We start from the raw sequence: 19,561 nt of genomic DNA on the forward strand, positions 1-19,561 counted from the left end.
GTTATGGTGGTGTTCCATTCACATTTTCACCTTAAATGACATGTTTACTCCTGCCACTGATAAGACTGCATTTGCAAGTTTTTTTAGTTTAGGAAACTAAGGCCCCGTCTAAATCTTGGGGGATGGGTTACTTCGTCACAATGGTGATAGATATCCCATCTGCCTAAATATATTCCCACAGGATGTAATGGGATTTATATTTCGGGGGATGGGATATCCGTCACCTTTGTGACGGAGTAACCCGTCCGCCGAGATCTAAATCAGTACCTAAATGTCATCTGTTGTTTAGTACTCACAAATATGTGAGTTTGCTGGTGTTCACCTACTTTCACTGGCGGATTCACCCAGGAGTACCCAGAAACTTGTCTATGAAAGTAGATTTGCTCAGACAGAAATACCATCTATTGATGAGATTTCCATGTAAGCAAATCCGAATTGCGGGGATAAAATACAAATACTTCTGATACTGCAAACTTGGATTTTGCCCTCATATATTGCTTTTGTCTTAAAACCCTGCTGGAGTTTGGCCGAGAAAATTTTAAGGAATCAGGTCAAAGTAAATCAGCAACTATATAACAAAATCAATCTAATATGCTTGATCAGAAGCAAAACAAGTTAAATCAAAAACAGGTCTGTAAAGACAACAAAAAAAATATAATCTATTTAGTAACCATACTTAAACCTATTTTCATATGTATTGCTGGGTGACTTTTAGCATATTATAGCAACTTACACTTTTTATTATCAAAATATTTATTAGAAAAACATCAACTGACAATATTAGAAAGTGTTCCAAAAAAATACCACCAGAGTGTTTCTAACTACCTTACATGAGATATTACATGAAAAGATTAATTTACACAAAATGTTTCTCTATTTTTTCATAAAGAAGTAAAATACATTAAGATGTATATGTAGTCAAATGATAATTAAAATATAAATTGCATTTCCAGAATGATGAATTAAATTGTTTTCTGTTTATCTTATGTTTGTATGTGTTTTGTGTCTGTTTAGGGGTTCCTTTGTGCTGTAAATGGTGTGCTGTGATACCAGTGGATCTCCCTATGGCCCAATCCATTTTTCTCTATTTTTCACTGCAACCATGTCTTTTTTTATCTCCTCACGCTATCCCCATGCCCCTCAGGCTTATTTGGGATTGCTGGAACTGTCTGTGGCCCGTGAAAAATTTGACGAGTTCTGTATTCCCATGGTCATGGTCCCTGCCACTGTCTCCAACAATGTACCGGGGTCAGATTTCAGCATTGGTGCAGACACTGCTCTGAACACAATAACAGATGTAAGTCTGAATGGGTGATTGCATGTTCATGTTGTGTATGCAGCATGCACTAACACAGCTCTTTGGAATTGCTCTTGCCTAATAAAGTTTCAGCTGTATATTTAATCGGATGTGCCAGAACAGGCAAAGTCTCATCTGTTTGTGGATAACAGACATACTAAATTAACATTTTGGTACCGGATTATTGCAAGCGAATCACTGAAAGAGGAATTTTGCTAGATTAAGGCAACTAAACCAAAGTATTATAAAGCAGTATAACAAGAAGCCACATGAGGTTCAACAAGTGTCATTTTGGCTTTAACTGTCCAGAAATGTTTAGGCTAGGAGAAAATTTATTTCCACACTCAGCTCAGACGCACTAATAAAAGTAGAGTTTCTAGTTTAATAAACGTATAAATCAAAAAAGTGAAGGTTATGATAATTGTCAGCTATTTTTCATTTACTCAAACATTAAAAGTTTGGCCAAACTTTTTGTAACTAGATTAGTCCAACATTATTTATTTTGATCAAAATGTCAGTGGTTTATTAGAGCGATGACTAGGACTGGACGGCTTTCTTCTGCCCTAATTCAACATGTTTATTAAAGTTTCTTTTGAATGCAAGAGTACGTGTTAGGCCCCATTCCCTGGTATGCATAATTATTTTTGCCGTCCATCATATTGTTGAAATTATTTTTTTTAAATCCTTTTGATAGTGTAGCAGTTCTTTATTCTCTTTCTTAATGTGTTCTGCTATTTTTCGTCACAAGAGCAATAAAAAAGAAAAGGCCTATGGACTAGGATCTATTTCTTAAAGTACCTATAAAGCACTAGTTGTGGAGCTGAAAGAGTTGGTAGTACACATAAAATAATATTTACATCGTACAATATACATTTAAGTACATTTAAATCACTTTTAGCAGCAGGTTATTTTGAATCTTACTATAAATTTCAAGTAAGCATTCTAGTTCTGGCACTAGTCTTTAAAATATGCAGTTGAAAGATACTTCTGCTAAGGAATGATTAGTGTATATTCTTGCCTCTGTGCTTTGCTCTGCCTGCTCTCTATAAATCACTTCACCCATTTTGCTATTGTAGGACATTGCATGTGCTGCAGGGTATGTGTTGACAGGTGTTGCAATACATTGAGCACTTGCCTGACAACGGAAAGCCCTGTGTGTGGGTATGTAGATGCTTGTATAAATCTATCTATCTACCTATCTATCTATCTATATAGATATATATGTATGGATATATATTTATTTGTATACATGTGTATATATATATATATATATATATATATATATATACATATATACATATATCACATATATCACAGCTCCTTATCTTCTTTTTCACCCATTAGAGGCTGCTAGTTTTTCTGCTTCCCATTTTAGAGTTAGATGCTTCACTTCACTGCAATTTGTCTTTAAACCCAATGTATTCCATTGTATTGATTGCCTTCGGTAAGGATATATTAACACTAAAAAAATTCAGTTACAAAAGTACTTATGATGTAAATACATTGTTTGATCTGTAGATGTATCTAGAGCCATATGAATATTGTTTTATTTGTATTTTCACTCTGTGCCTGTTTCGTGACATCAATTTCATAATTATACAATCCAATTGGCACACTAAGACTGGCAGGTCTTTTGAAACCGGCCTACATGTAAGTGTATGTTTTGGAATCAGACTCCAGATTCATGTTGATTTCCAAAATATGAAAAGGGGAACTGATTTACTAATAGATGTAATATATAGATCTTGAAATTCGTGCACAAAAACACGTTTAATTCTACTTTGTGGAGTAATTGTATGTCTCAGAAACCAAGTACCCGTATTTTCTGGCGTATAAGACGACTGGGCGTATAAGACGACCCCCTACTTTTCTTTTTTAAATATAGGGTTTGGGCTATATTCGCTTGCTTATAAAATGACCCTGGCGTATAAGACGACCCCCAACTTTTGAAAAGATTTTCAAGGGTTAACAAGTCGTCTTATACACCAGAAAATACGGTAAGATGAAAATGAAAATGAGCTTGTCTGTCATCTTTTACTGTTTACAGAATGACCTGCAGGTAGGTTTCTTATTGAGGCTTCAAAGAGGTTCATAGGAACACCAAGAATATATCATAATGAAAAAGAAGCAAAGTGGCCTATAAAAATGAATAAGTGAAGACATGCTGCTGGCTGGTTGTGAATACATGTATGTGACATTTGGAGGCATATTGAGAAGAAGCACAAGGATGTTCAAGAAAGGCTTGGTCCGTGTGGCACACACCTCTGGATGGCACAGTCTTCTCAACCTGCTTCCATGGTTCAGTAACCTGGGAAACAGAGATATACTGTTGGAGGATAATGCACAGATCTCCCTAATGGTGGTCTATTAGTGACAACCAAACAGCCTGCCCTTCTTCAAGAATGTGGCATGGGTGGATGAGTAATGCCCAGCAGTAATTTGTAGCAATGAAAAGTAGTATCACTTCTCCTGGCAGGCTCTGAGTAAAATGTCTCACCAGATTTAGTAAGCTGGCACAAACCACGATTAAGTAAAAGAAAATTATTACAGGCGTTGGTATATAATGGTATAATTGGTATATAATGAGCCTCCTTTATGTCTAATCAGAAGTGCTCCTATATTGTAAAATGAAAGATTTAGGAGAAGGCAAGGCTAACTTAAGACTAATTTAAAGGGACAAACCAGGAACCAAAAGCCTTATTCTACTTTGAGTGCCTGTCCTGACGTAAACAAAAAAACTTTAGAGGGAGGAGTTCCTTTCACCTAAAGGGACTAAAGATCACCCAACACTTAGATGGTTATGGGGCCTCATCTAGTTTTAATTTCGAAAGAGACAAACAACATTGTGAGAAGCAACAGCAAGGCATTTATATACACGTCCACATCTGCCTAGCCAATCTTGGAGCTATTTGTGTGGGTTGGTCAATGTATCTTCACTTCCCCTCCAAACAAATGCAGATCGATGACAGCCGCAGGACTTATCCAGCCTGATAATGTAAGAGGTTTCTCATCCCTTGATACCATGCATGATCTTCCTGGAACATCTATTGAGTTGAGACAAGCAAGACAACCGTATCCGTAAACTCCACTGCAGGAACATTACCTCACATTTTTTTAAGACAGGCACCCATTTTTTAACATACACCTTCATAATCACAACAGCTAGGAATGAAAAAAGGCCTGGTCTAAGAAAATGCAGAGGTTCCTCATATATTAGGAATTCTGGTTCTCTAAATCATGCAAGTGCTATTCCATAACTATGACAGACTCACATACAACAACAGTTTTATATGTCAGTTTACCATTTTGATGGCCGACAAATGGGGTGTATAGGAGAAGTACCAGGGGGGAGGCAAGAGAAGTGTTGAGGGAGTGAATTGTCCCTCTTCAAAACTCCCCACTTTAATCTCAAGTTTAGAGTTAGGAATCGAAGATCGACTAATTCATTATAGTACCAGAGAAACATTTGCTGAAATGTTTTATACAGCACAGAGTGATGGATGGAAATGCTTAAATAAGCTTAGTGCTCTGGATATATTTGATGTCATAATTTTATTATTAGCCTATCTTTGCCATTAGAGATAGAGACCACCTATATGGACATTTTTGACCCACCCCAAAAGGGATAGTCGTGGCCAAACATTTGGCCAAGGAAGTCGGGAAGAATATGACAGATATTTTTTTCAAATAAGAAGTAATATGCTATATACCTTAGACCAGACTTGGACCCAAAACTAAATAAAAGGTATCTCTTACAGTGTTAGAAAATGTCTTTACAAAGGTCAAGTATAATATTTGTATTTGTACTGTTTAATTCAGAATATGTAGGCAGGTCGCTTCTGTTTCATCCATCTGATGTAAAGCAGCTTAAATCCCCTAGGAAATTATATTCAATCAATCAATCAGGGAATTGTGAAGCACACTACTCACCCGTGAGGGTCTCAAGGCGCTGGGTGAGGGGGGTTGCAGCTCCGAATATGCCGAAGAAACAGGTCTTGAGGCTCTTCCTGAAGGTGTGCATAGTGGGGGAGCACATTCTGTGTTAGACAGTAGTTGATAACATTTTAAAGGTACCTGGAATTTAGTTTGTCCTATGTGCTTAGACAGTTGACCAGAGATAGTTGTTTAAAATGTAAGGTCTACAGGAGAACAAAATTCAAAACTAACTTAAATGGAGTCACCTACCTCATACTTTATAAATTATTGTCGTTTCATATTACAACAGAATAAAAAATTTTTTTCAAATCATGGTGAGTTTTCCTAGATATTCTTTTCTCAGCTATCTGCTTAGCTTTCTTCTTTTTACACTTTCCCCGAATCAATGACTGCTACAAATTAATCTTAACTCGGGCATTCTGTGGAGGTGATTGCTCCACTGTGCCACTGCTAAATTTTAAACGTGCGTAACAACTAAAATCAATATCTCCCGCCTTTACCTGCGGATGAATGCGTCACCCCATGTTCATTGTTTGAGATCTCGACCTTTATTGTATGAATATGAAAAACACGCTTCCTCCAATGTAATTACATTGTTATCCTGTCGGAAATCACGTCCAGCCATCACGCCAAAGGAACCACTGACAGAATTTTTATGAACTTGCACGTTTAGCTAACTGTATTTGTACTGGTGCTTCAGGCGTTCGAAGGTATGCTGCAGTTAGCTGAAGCACGTGGCCGCTTTGAGGAGTTTTGCATCCCCATGTGTATATTGCCTGCCACCATTAGCAACAATGTGCCAGGCACAGACATAAGCGTTGGTTCAGATACTGCTCTCAATACTATTATGGAGGTAAGAACTTACATTTGCTTTATTATATGGTGACAGTAATTGTATTCAAGTAACTGGGAGGAAAATGGCGACATTTTACACTTGGAGTGGAATCTACATTTTAAAACATAATTTGAGGTATAATAATATGAATTTTATAGTTTTTATATATTGAAATACCTTTTAGGATGTCCTATTGATTTTATTCCACTTTTCTACTTTTCTGAATAGTTCTAGATACTGTTATATTTTCGAGCTACTTCCACAGTACAAAGCTATGATGGTGGCACGAGGAATTCTTAACATGAACCGTGTAATTTGTGTACACTGCAGTAGAGTCCCAGTGCAGTGAGTCAGGGCCCTGTTAGTGAGTGCTTTATGACTGCTATGGTCACCCGGCTGTCTCCTTGCATTACACTCCAGGCTTCCAAGCAGAGCAGCCTTAATGCCCAAGTTTCAATATCATCCAATATTTCTAACGTATTTGCGGGTTTATAGAACAGATCATCGTAGAATAAAGTCACGTCAGTTTCTTGGAATTCAATGAGTCATCAAGATGAAAGAGCCACTGTGTTTTACTGGACATTCTGCATCTGAAGCACATTGGCTTGTAGTGCCATATCAAAGGCCTTGTGGAGGTGTCTTTTATGAGATGACTGAAGAAACAATGAGCAGGAATGCTTTCTTAGTTTTCTGCTTTCCTGGGTTGGTGACGTTGAACATAATCTAATTCTGGATGCCTTTGTTGTCATGTGATGGAGCTAAATCTGGAAATGGCGTGAAACACTACAACTCCCCACAGACGGCTTACTATTGCTTGGGCTTGCATATCCTGCCCAACCCCATCTGCCCCCAGTGAAGTTTGATACCATTTCATGTTTTTGCCTTCTTGGTCTCTGGGTAGCCATAACCGGTGGACTCTGGCCAATCCTTAATATACAAATCACATGTCTGTCACAACTTATCAAGGGGTGGAGCAATGCCACACTATGGTGGTACCATGATGGGAGCGGGCCAAACATGTGGGTAAAGTGTTGTGCAATTCACTTCCAAAAAGAACACCTGATGACCTGACTCATTTCCCTTATATTCAGCTAGCTACCCTTGAAAATGCTGCACCCCTCACGGGTAACTCTGTCGACCCTTTAAAGACATGGCGAGGATGGGGTTTGAACCACTTTTTCTTTTAGTCAAAGTAATGTAGCACTCACCCCCTGCAATTCACATACCACTTACTAAGAGCCATATAAACACAACATGAATATGATCCTGTCTTTAAGCAGATAGAGTGTCCAATTCTGAGTCTATGTCAACAAGTGTTAGAGCAAAGAAGGCATACTAGTAGCAAATCAGTTCAAAATAACATTATGTATAGTTAATGTAGATTTTACAGTCCATATCATGCAAACATCATCCAATAATAATAATTGTGGAATTCTAGTTGTATGTTAACAGCTACATGTCTGAGGATCCATCTATTCTAATATTTATTTTCACATCCAGTTAGAAAATGTCTTTCCATCATCACCTTTCCAGTTCCAATCTTTAGTAAACTATAATAATTTACAGGTTCTTCGAGGGCTTGCTGTCCTCATGAACTATTTCATCCACTTTGCCTATAACCTCAGGTTTTAGGTATCATATATCAACTCTCCTTAAAGGCACTATGCTGTTTCCAGTGATCAACAGTCAATGGTTCTGTAAACATGTAGTCTAATTTCAGGTCATTTTCCTGCTTTGAATTTGTTTTTCTTGTTTGCTCTGTGAGTCAAATGATCTGTATCAACTAATCACTCTTTATCAATGTGCACACATTGTTATCTTTAAAGTAAATAAAATATATGTGGTTCAGTGGCTATTGTACTGGGCCAAGTCAGTCTCACCGGTTTTTTATATCTATCACAATGATAGCAAAAAATACAAATGTAAAGACTTACAGTGCCTTATAGCAAAATTCCAAAAGGCTCAATTACTTCAAACAGCCGTACATGTTTGGTATCCATACTTAAGCGGCTGTTTCATTAATCCAAACACAACCAATTCAGCTTGCTCTTTGATAGAATCTTTAGAAGCCATGTTGTTAAATTTAGGCCATCCTGGAACTACATTGCATAGTACTGTACTACATTGCATAGTACTGTACTACATTGCATAGGCATTCCTAAACTAAACTGCAATATTGTTGTTATTGATGGGCGAACTTGGCACAGTTCAGCCCTCGAGTAGATGTTACTAATATTATATAGTTAACTGTAAACTGACAAATTGTCATAATTGTGTGTATTCTGTTTACTTTTTTTTGTTTTTATTTCCCAAAATATCTTGAAAGAATAATAGGCAATGCTTTATTTTTTGGACTAATATTGTATTATTTTGAAAATGTTTTGGTAAGACCTGTGACCGCATTAAGCAGTCAGCCAGTGGGACGAAACGGCGCGTGTTCATCATTGAGACGATGGGCGGATACTGCGGCTACCTGGCCAATATGGGGGCTCTCGCTGCGGGTGCTGATGCTGCATATATTTTTGAAGAACAGTTTGATATTCGAGAACTTCAGGTATGTAAACAACGTTCTTGAAAAAATCAGGGTCTTTCTTTGTTTCAAACCATGTTGCTGTTTTTTTGGCACAACTTCATATTGTAATTCTGAAGCTTATAAAGCGCATGGTTACACTTACCAGTGTGTCCCCGCTCTGAATAAACCGCTGAGGAACCCGTCCTGGCCTGTTCCTGTGAGGCGCCCAACTCTTGGGCACCCCCCTGGTGAAGCCAGGCATCCTTAGCGATTAGGGCCGGTGTGTAGACTAAGCAAGCTATTGCCCAGAGTTGCAGCGTGGAACGCCATGATTAGAGTAGGCACCGTGCCGAGAATTATCGGGTCCGCGGACATTTGAGCTCAAGACCCTGCCGCGACGGGAATTGAACCCTGGTCCCAGGCCAGACCTCTGCATCAGGGTCTGCCGCTCTAATCAGTGAGCCACACTCCTCCACTCATAGGAAAACAAACTTGTTATTAAGCTATCTCATATACTAAAACCCCAGAAAGAGCAATCCACGATACATGCCAATCAGCCAAGAGATGGTGAGCATATATGTTTATTATGTAATTTGGAAGATTTATATTTACGTGTGCAAAAAGACATAAAGTAAGAACGTTTTAAATAAAAAAAAATGTACATTATTGCAAAAAAGATCTCTTTTAAGGAGCTGGTCAGAAAAGCTTTTGTTAACACGTAGAAGAGTTTAACATGTTCATAACTAAAAAAGCAACCCATATAGTTGTACAAGCTAACGTACAATGCAATTTTATATTTACCTTATTGATCCCTTTAAAGAAGAGTCAACGTGTATTTTGAATTAAAACTAAAAGTCAAAATAATATTTTATTTAGGCAGCCATGCTATATTTTGAATTTATTTTTCAAAAAATAAGTCTATCTTCTTCCCTCAAGGCTAATGTTGAACATTTAACTGAAAAGATGAAAACGAGCATACAAAGGGGTCTTGTTTTGAGGTGAGTGTTTGAATATTTTAATTAATTGACATATGTGACAGTACATTATTTATGCAATTTATCAAGTATCCATGGATCCACTCAAAAAGTCAAAGAAGTACCTACTTGACATTCAAAATACATGGACAAAGTCAATATTTTTGCTGATTCCATTTCATTGTCAGTGATTTTTTTTTAATAGACATGTATGTTATTATTGGTAGTGAGCTCAATTTGCATTGTGCTTCCTTATCCTACTGATAGGAACCTGTTTGAGGAAAAAAGTTAGAGGAACTGTGCTTCACACAATTAGAGCAGATTCACACAAATATTTCGCACCTAAGTAGAGAAGATAGCAGGCAGAATTATCAGCCTGATTCATGAAAACCGGAATCTGCGATTTCCCAATTGCGATTAATTGCGAATCGCATTTTAGACATGATTGTTAGCGATTAAAAAAAGCGATTCGCACGCGGCCGCAAAAAGCGTTAGCGAGTGTCGAAAATCGCAAATTAATCGCTATTTTCGGCAACATCCGTGTAGGATTAGCGATATCGCTAATTGCGAAATCGCTAATACACGTGATCGGGAAAACGGGAAGTCGCTTTTCGAGCACAGTGATGACATCACAACCAGGAAGCAGCCAGTTCCCACCCCCATTCACCACAGTTAGGCAGACCTCGAGGCAGCAACTGAGTGAGCTCCTGCAAGGACACCTGCCAACTTGGAATACCACACCCAATCTCACTGCAGCAATGGCAGAGGAGGCTGTGCCAGGGCCCAGGAACACCGGGCGCAAGAGAAAACTGAAGTTCTCCGAACAGGAGTTGGAGCACCTCATCGAAGGGGTGGTAGAGAACCACTCCAAACTGTTTGGAAAAGAGTCAAGGAAGGTGCCTGAGCAGGAGAAGCGGAGAATATGGGTCGGGATAGCGGCCACAGTGAACTCCGTGGGCGTGGCAGACAGGTCACTGGATGAACTGAAGAAGAGGTGGTACGACCTCCGAGGTCGTGCCAAGGACAGGGTTGCCGAGAGGCTGGGAGAGTCCCTAGCCGCTGGAGGGGGAGGACCTACAGACACTCCAAACACCGCCATGGAGGACCGCGTCGAGGACACGTTGGAGTCCGAGGCGTGCATTGGGGTCATCAGATTGGACTCATCCCGCCCCACCCAAGAGAGCCAAAGTAAGTGGCATGCGACTGTGACCCTGTCGCCTATGAATGGCCATTACCCTATAGCCTCCCATAATGTTCCAAAGTCATGCCATCGGTGCACATTAGGTAATGCCCTAAAGCATTTAGTGTGGCCACAATGTACAAGTACCCCAATGCAGCCAGACAGGTTCCAAAGTACGCAATGCCACAGCCAGTCAGGGAATGTCATCCAGCATGCATGTAGCAACTGCACGTGTGACAGATAAATGCAACTAATGGACGTCCACTTCCCCTCACAGGTGACGCAGACAGCAGCAACAGTGACAGGCTGTTCATCGATGAGCAACCACAGGATGCGGAGGAGGTGCCGGCACAAACACATCCAGCACCAACAGGCGCTGCACCTACCCCTGCAGCCAGGCCCACAGCATCAGCGCCAGCACCAACAGGCGCTGCACCAACCCCTGCAGCCAGGCCCACAGCATCAGCGCCAGCACCAACAGGCGCTGCACCTACCCCTGCAGCCAGGCCCACAGCATCAGCGCCAGCACCAACAGGCGCTGCACCAACCCCTGCAGCCAGGCCCACAGCATCTGCGCCAGCACCAACAGGCGCTGCACCAACCCCTGCAGCCAGGCCCACAGCATCAGCGCCAGCACCAACAGGCGCTGCACCAACCCCTGCAGCCAGGCCCTCAGCGCCAGCACCAGCACCAACAGGCGCTGCACCAACCCCTGCTGCCAGGCCCACAGCATCTGCGCCAGCACCAACAGGCGCTGCACCAACCCCTGCAGCCAGGCCCACAGCATCAGCGCCAGCACCAACAGGCGCTGCACCAACCCCTGCAGCCAGGCCCTCAGTGCCAGCACCAACAGGCGCTGCACCAACCCCTGCAGCCAGGCCCGCAGCAGCTGGAGCCTCCACATCTGCTCCAGCGACAGCGGTGACACAGCGCCCACCCACTGTGGGCAGCCAGCAGAGCAGGCATGGCAGGGCTCGCCTGCAGAACAATGCACGCAGCGGCAGGAGGGGGATGGAAGTGCGATTGCCTAGCATGAGCATAGAGCGTAGAATGCTACGCATTCACCAGATGCAGGCACGCCGGCAAGGGGCCATACAGATGCAGCTGCATAATATTGGCCGCAATGTGGCAGGTGTGGGGGAGAGGATGGACCGCATGACGGCAGCCATGGCAGGTGTGGGGGAGAGGATGGACCGCATGACGGCAGCCATGGAGGCCAACACTGCTGCGCTAATATCACAGCGCAACACCGGGCGCCGCCACCACCGGCAGCTACTGACGCGGCTGGCGTCATACACCAGGTCTAACTATGTGATCGGCAATTCGACATCCCAGCTATCGTGTCGGTCCCTGGCGCAGCAGCAGCAGCTAATCCAATGCTGCAAGGATGTGGCCAGAGTATTAGAACACCACACCACTGCCGTTATTGCACTCCACCCCCCTGTACCTGGCACTGTCGGGGGGGGGGCGATGCCAGCGAGGGCACCTCAAGTGTGAGCAGCCAGTCTGCCTCACAGGTAGCGGTGTTATGACGTAGCACCAGGCCCACTGCAGGGTCACGTGCGGTGGCAGAGGAGGAGCCAGAGAGGCGCTTGGGTGATTCGCGCCGGAGGCGCACCTGACTAACATGTACTTTTACAGGCACAGGCTGACACTATAAGCCTGCCCTGTGTTTTGGACGCAGCAGTATGGGGCAATACTGCTTGCATAGGAAGGATGGCAACTTGCACTATTATTGTGAATCAAACAATAATATTTAATCTTGCATCATACATTGGCGTCATGTCATTATTTCCATTTGCATGCAATTGTGATTTGTTGGGTGAGGGGAGTGGGTGGACTAGAAACTGTTCATTGTGATGTGGTTGCGGCGTCTGTGGCCTTCAGCTGGGTTCTCGCCGCGTGCATGACGCCCATGTGCAGGTGGCCGGTCGTCCCCTTCCGACTCACTGCCAGAGATGTCTACAGGTATCCTGCGCTTGGTAGCAATGTTGTGTAGTATTGCGCAGACAGCCACAATGCGGCAGCACACATCAGGGCTGTAGTACATGGCCCCACCTGTCTTGTGCAGTATGCGGAATCTGCTCTTCAGCAGCCCAAAAGTCCTTTCAATGCAATTCCTTGTCCGTATGTGCGCAACATTGTAACGCCGTTGCTGTGGTGTAGCAGGGTTGAGGTATGGGGTGAGGAGGTATTCACGGAGGGCGTAGCCACTGTCACCTGAATGAGAGGAGCAGAGGGTGAGTGCCTGTGCAGCGCAGCTACTTCATCACAATGTGACATTGTGGACAAAGTGCACTTACCAAGTAGGTGTCCTTCCCCAAAGTCTCCCCTGGCCAGTCGTGTGTGGAGGCCGCTGTGCCGGAATATGAATGAGTCATGGGTACTCCCTGGGTACTGTGCCACTATGTCCGTGATGTATGTCTTAGCATTGCAGACCATCTGGATGTTGAGGGAGTGGTAGGACTTGCGATTGCGGTACATGTACTCCGTTGCAGCTGGTGGGCAGATGGCGATGTGGGTACAGTCAATGCATCCTATCACATGTGGGAAATGGGCAACATTGTAGAATTGTAGCTTGGTCAAATCCAACTCCGGTTGGCTGGTGGGAAATTTGATGTGTTGGTGTAGCTGAGTCAGCATTGCGTCAAGGAAACTCCTTAGGCAGCGGGACATGGTGGGCTGGGATATCCCCCCAGCAACCGCTACTATCCCCTGGAAGCTCCCAGAGGCCAGGAGGTGCAGGCTACACAATACCTGGACATGTGTAGGCACGGCATTGGTCCGCCTTGTTGGGTGCTGCATCAGGGGGTCAAGGTCCTGTATTAGCTGGATAATCATTTCCCCATTCAGGCGGTACTTTGCATAAATTTGCTCTCTGGTTTGGACCAGCAGGGTGACCCGCTGGCGGAATATCCTGTCCTGGATTCTGCGTCTCCTCCGTGCTGCTCGCTGTAGCCTTCGCCGCCTAACCACCACGTACATTCCTGGCATTGTGAGACTCCAAATGCTGCTGCTGATTCTCCTTATGTGTGTTTGGTCAGGCCTGCACCTGTTACTGATTGGCCAACGGTTTTTCAAAAAAAAATTTCAATGGCTTTTATGGTTACCACCTGCTTTGGGTTGTCCTTAATTTGCGCCTCGCAAAGAGCGATTTTGGGTTTTTTCGCTATTTGCGATTTTACATGATTACCGATTGCGATTGTATAGCGAATTCGCTATTATTTTCGCAGTATCCGTGGTTTGTCGCATTTTCCGATTCGCTATTGCTCTCCTGCCGGGATTCTGCGAATCTATTTGCGGATTCGCTATTATGTGTTTGCGACTTCGCTATTGTCGTGATGAATGCCGATTGGGGAAATTGCGCCCGCAATAGCATTTTCGCAGCTATTGCGAGCGCAATTTAGCTTGATGAATCAGGCGGTATGTTCCTTCCTCATTCTCAGAATTAAGAAAAGTGGCATTTGGCTCACGTAATTGAATTTCCTCACACCTAAGATTCTGCCAATAGGGCAGACATTTAAGCATGAGTAGATCTGCTCACTGGGACGGATTTTGGGCTTTGCAGTGCATGGACACGTTCACACATTTGTGGATATTCTCAACCTTTTCCAGATAGTTTGCCTCTCTGAAAATTGTCATAAACCTATGTTTGTCAAACATGAGTAAGTCTATTTTAGGCCTGGTGCTAGCTAACATCTTTAGATTTATAATTTGAGAGGCTTTCAGTCAGTGCTCTCAATTAATTGGTCTAATATTGAGTCATTCGCGTTTTTCTACCGTCCACTACAGCCTATAGCATGGAACTATGACTCAGATCTCTTCAGCCATTGACTAACTTCACTGTGAGTAATGGCATTCTGTTCTGTCACAAGGAGCCGCATACTAAGTAGTTCCCTTAACTGCCTGGGACTGCTGTGCCAATGTGAGCTTTTTGTAGTCCAAAAATATTTTTGCTTGTAACCAATGTTTTTTTTTCAGATTGAGCTTCCAAAACAATAACGTTTAGTAAAGACCTTAACAAAGCAAAACAAGCACTGACAAAGGCAATCGGTTGGTGACTAACACCAGACCTATCAGCTTTGCCAATGCATGCTTCAAGATGGGAAAATGGAAGGAACGCCTGAAAACATGTTGGGGGATGAGTGGGAGCTTTATTCTAGAAGAAAAAAAATTCCCTACACAGAAACAAAAAACATTAAAACAGTCCATATGCTCATGTTCACATTTGTAATGTAATGTAATGTAAATCATACTTTTATAGCGCATGCTGTCTCTCAAAGGGTATCCTGGCGCTTTGACTCAACATACATCACAAGCAGGGAGGGATCACACAGCCATAGGAAAAAGATGGGACATTTATTCATGAGGAAATGAAAATTTGCCATTTTACCTTCCTTGTAACGAATTAGGCATGCAATAAATCATGGGAAGCTGTAACTATTCCAGCATCCCATGAGTAGTGTTCAAACTCATTAAGAATTCCAGTAAGGTAGAAAATATGGGCAAATAACAGATGTAAGCCTATCACTGTAAATTTCTGACTTTTTGTTTAAACGTTTCACAAATTGGGCCTCTGTTGATCAATGTCAATACACTCATTGCTACCATATGATACTTACTTTAATAATGTGAAGTGTTCTCTGTCTTTTGTCTGATAATACGTGCGGAGGGTAAACCTTAAGTAGATCTGAGTGGCATTATTATACCCATATATATTTAATCCGTCCAGAAAACATGGTTAGTCTAGAAACACTATGGGGCATACTTATAAGCCCCTATTGCCACCACTACGTCACTTTCAGTGAAGTTCAGCCTTGCCTATTTACATGGCAGCGTTAAGCCACCTAAAGTGGCTTAACGCTGCCTTGTAAATAAGGCATCCTTTCACACTGTGTTTAGCGTGAAAGGGGAGGGAAATGCGTGTTGCGGTGGGTGTTCCACTGCAAACCCATTGATTTTGACGCTGCTCCCTATTTAAAAGGGTAGCGTAAATAGGAGGCAGGGAAAACCTGGTCTTAAACAGGCGAAATAACGAGACGTTTTATTTCTCCCCGTTTTTGCTGCTTCCATGTGTGCTGCTTTGTGCAGCACACATAGAAACAGCAAATTGCCTATGATAGTTTATGTGCAGGAAGGTCCCCCCCCAATCCAAACAAGTCTTTTGGTCCCACACAACCAGCTGGAGCCTATACATCCATCTCACCCCCACCTTACACTTCCCCCATCAAAGCATCTGTCACCCTTGTGAGCACACAACTATAACTCCTCAAGCAAACTAAACAACACCAGGGTGTATGCCTCCTACAGCCCCCAGTCAGTTACAACAGTATAACACTCAGTGCTTGCAATGGTGGTGGCTCTGAGGGTCCAGGATGTCTCGGATGGTCTTATTGTTCCCAACCTCTGTATAGTCTGGGGGAGCCCTCCACTGATGCTGATCTCAGGTGCTTTGGGCGGTAAGGAGTTTCTCCTTGTGTGGCAGAGGCAAATTGCATCTAGGGAATGTCAGTTGAGTCCTTGCGGGGAGCAGAGGGCGACACAGGTTCCGCAGGCCAGAGGACCGAACCCTCCTCCACCCAGGCCCAAGCGTTGTCCAAAGTTCAAAGAACAGTGAGCAGTTAGTGTGGATCACATTGAGGCACTGGAAATTGCAACATGTACATGATCTGCATAGCCCAAAGCTTCTCCTTCACAGCCCAGAATTTGTATTGCTGCTCCTGGACCTTCAGAGAATAGCCGAGAAAGATTATGACCCTGGTCCCTCCACAGTGCAAATCAGCCAGCGTCTGGACTTCCCAGAGCATAACATCCCTGTCCACAAAGTTAAGGAGCTGGGCAATGATGGGTTGTGGAGGGGCCTCGGGGGTGGCCTGGTATCAGAGGAACCTATGTGCTTGCTCTACCACAAAACACCTTGACAACAACTCCTTTGGCATCCACAAACAGATCAAACCCGCAATAAAGGCAGTGGACAGGGGTCCAAGCAGGGAACCCTTAGCTCCCTCCGACACACCCTCTCTGGAGACATTGTTCTGTCGAGACCTTCCCTCAGCGTCCTCAGTTCTGGTCTCCGGGAAATTCACTCTGTGCTGTAAGGCCACCAGCAAGGACTGGAAAATCTTAGTTGTGTCTTCAACCTCATTCAGCCTCCCCTTTGTATCTGAAACCCTTTCCACCTTGTTGCAAAGATCTTGGTAGAGGAATTCAGTGATAGCTTTGAGAATGGATGCCGTGGAGTTCACAGGGGTGCCTCAAAGTAGAGTCCCATCTCTACCACAGTCCCTCCGGTCTGCAGGAGGTCTAATGAACTTGTTGGCCTTCCCTTGGGCAGGGACTGCTGCTTTGTCCTTGCCGATCATGCCTCATTCGCACTTCCTGTATGAGTAGGGACAACCAGTGGGTGGGGGGGCACTAGGTCTCAGCTCTCTGCCCACAGGATGTGAGGTGGGCAGAGATTGCCTCACCACCACAGCGCTAGCAGCCTTGCTCTCATGGTGGCCAGTTTGCTCAGTACTACCGTCTTGGAGATCTTTGCCTTGTCACCTGGCCCCAAAGACTCAGGGCCCCCGGTGCTGTCAGGCCAAGGTCCTCATAAATCCAGGAACCCAGCTGCTGATGAAAGGCCATTGCCTATGATTACACCCCCTTATGCACCAGGCCTCCAAGCCAAAGGTGCCTGTCACAGGGGTCTCCACTCAGCCGTCACCCCAGAGATCCAACACCCACAAGAGGTGCTGCTCATCACTGTCTTTCCCTCAGGCCCGACTGCCACCCGGCTCCCCTGGTAGCCCCTGGCTTCCTTGGTCAGCTTCACAGGCCATGCCCCAAACACAACCTCTCAGCCCCTCACTCATCAACCGGGATCCTTGTACGGAAGTGTGGCTCCTCCTCACCTGGCCCCCTCTCTGAAAATGGGATGCTGCTGACCTCTAATATGCCTGTTACTGCCACTCAATGCCGCTCCTCACGCAGCCTTGTCCATGTGGCAAACTCCTCCTCTGCGGCTTCATCACTAAGGGCAGGCCCCTTTGGGTCAACAGTCAATGTGACACCCCGCCCAGGTGAAGATGGAAAGCAACTGTGTTGTCAAAACACCTGAGGGTGGGCCTTCTATGCCTGGTTAGCCATATCGAATAGGGTGCCGGCAGCCTCACCGCCCCACTGATGCGGTACTTGGCCGTTGTCTTCTGGCCCCTCACTTCCAGGCTGGCACCCTCACAGGCAGGGTGACGCCTCCTCTCTCGACCCCCCCGGATGCTAAACAGGGCTGCCGCTGATTGCACACCAGCGTCCTCCACTGCTCACCACCTTGGACCACGTGGTCTCATCAGGGCAGTCTGTGCCATCACCTCCAGCGCTGGCCCTGCAGATCCACAGTTAGCATGGTACCACCCTGGGGCAGACAGTAACCTGTAAAACCATATTAACCCATACGGGCAGGCCCCCAGCAACGGATGCAGTGGGATTATACAGGGGTCAGTAGCCTAGCTCGAAACTATGTGGCCGCCATTTTGGCTGCTACCCACCCTTCTCTGCACTTAACTGCCAGAAGTCACATAGCAGATCTATAAATTCACTATGTGAAGCAGTAACATCAATTTATTTCCATGTGCCATAAGTGGTGCATTCTGGGTCCTGTCAGCCCATTGTCTCAGTGTGTTGTTTCACCCAATACTGACAAGCATTTGACAGTAGTTCTTGCCAAGTTTCATTGCATATCTCTTGCCTTCAAGTCTTGCCTGCAGGAGGTATGCATCTTGTCCTACCCACATTTGTCATGTATATGGCCCATAATGTGACCTTCATTTCTATGGTGTTTGTGCTCTCATGTACTATATTCTGTCCTAGAGAAAGATTTTAACAGACAGGAGTAGGACTTTAAAAAAAACAGTTCTCAATGAAGGAGCAAGCATTCACCTTGCGGGCGCCCCTCTACCCTTAAAAAAGAATCTACATGCTGGTCGCTTTGCTGCAAAAATAGTGAACACAAAAGCACTCTTCCTACTCCTTTCAATGCATACAGATACTGACAAGTTCCTTGTGAGGAGGTGTCTCACTCCTCATTAGGGGTTGGCGGAATTTGCGTAATCACGTTACGTAAATCTCCGTGAAACAGTAAAAAAATCTCTGGCGAACACGCAGAAATTCCGCGAACATGTGGAATTGCTTGTTCGCGATGCTTTTTTCCTGTTCGCAATCACTGTTTGCATGCTCTGGGGAAATATCTCACGAACACACATTTTGAGAACGCGAACAAGCAAAAAATGTCACGAAGTCGCAGAACGCAGAATTTTGGGCAATTTCGTGTTCCTCGCGGAACGCAAAATTACCCAAATTCCGCGAGCGGAACGCAATTTACCGCCCAGGCCTACTCCTCATCAGTAGCTACGTCAGTACTGGAGAAACAGTACCCCAATTGGTATGTTCTTCTACAGTGGCAAACCCAGAGCACCTAGATGCCTTTGTACAAATTATGCTGAAGAATACCGGAATTGCTTCAAAGCTGCAAATCTTCGGCACACCTTCTGTTGCTGTTCTAGTTTCTATGACATTAAAAGTAGTGCCTTTTGTCATCATAGGTGTACTGGCAGCTCCTACCCTACACTCGTCCCCTGCGACTACAGTGCGAGCAGGAACCTTTATTTTAAGACCACTTTTGGGTTGATGGGCAGTTTGGTACCACAGATGGTGCCATGCACAGTGCAGAGAGTACCGCTGGCAGCATCAATACCTTACTTGTCTTACACTCTTGAAAAGGCAAGCAGAGACATAGTGGTAAACGACAGTCTTTTCCAATGATGAGCTTCAAAACAAAAGTCTCCAC

General features: G+C 44.2%; 1 protein-coding gene across 3 annotated transcripts in view; it reads left to right on the forward strand.

The window, feature by feature from the left end:
• Positions 1-19,561, forward strand: part of PFKP (phosphofructokinase, platelet) — a 383,854-nt gene that overhangs the window by 337,058 nt on the left and 27,235 nt on the right. The window contains exons 16-19 of one of the 3 annotated variants that reach the window (XM_078663307.1): positions 1,145-1,297; positions 5,934-6,086; positions 8,458-8,622; positions 9,517-9,578. In XM_078663307.1, the coding sequence (XP_078519433.1) occupies positions 1,145-1,297; positions 5,934-6,086; positions 8,458-8,622; positions 9,517-9,578 (533 nt within the window). The remainder of the gene's footprint in view (positions 1-1,144; positions 1,298-5,933; positions 6,087-8,457; positions 8,623-9,516; positions 9,579-19,561) is intronic. The other 2 variants (XM_078663306.1, XM_078663305.1) reach the window with 2 other exon arrangements.

Source organism: Lissotriton helveticus, chromosome 10 (assembly GCF_964261635.1).
Source record: "Lissotriton helveticus chromosome 10, aLisHel1.1, whole genome shotgun sequence".
Taxonomy (NCBI): Eukaryota; Metazoa; Chordata; class Amphibia; order Caudata; family Salamandridae; genus Lissotriton; species Lissotriton helveticus.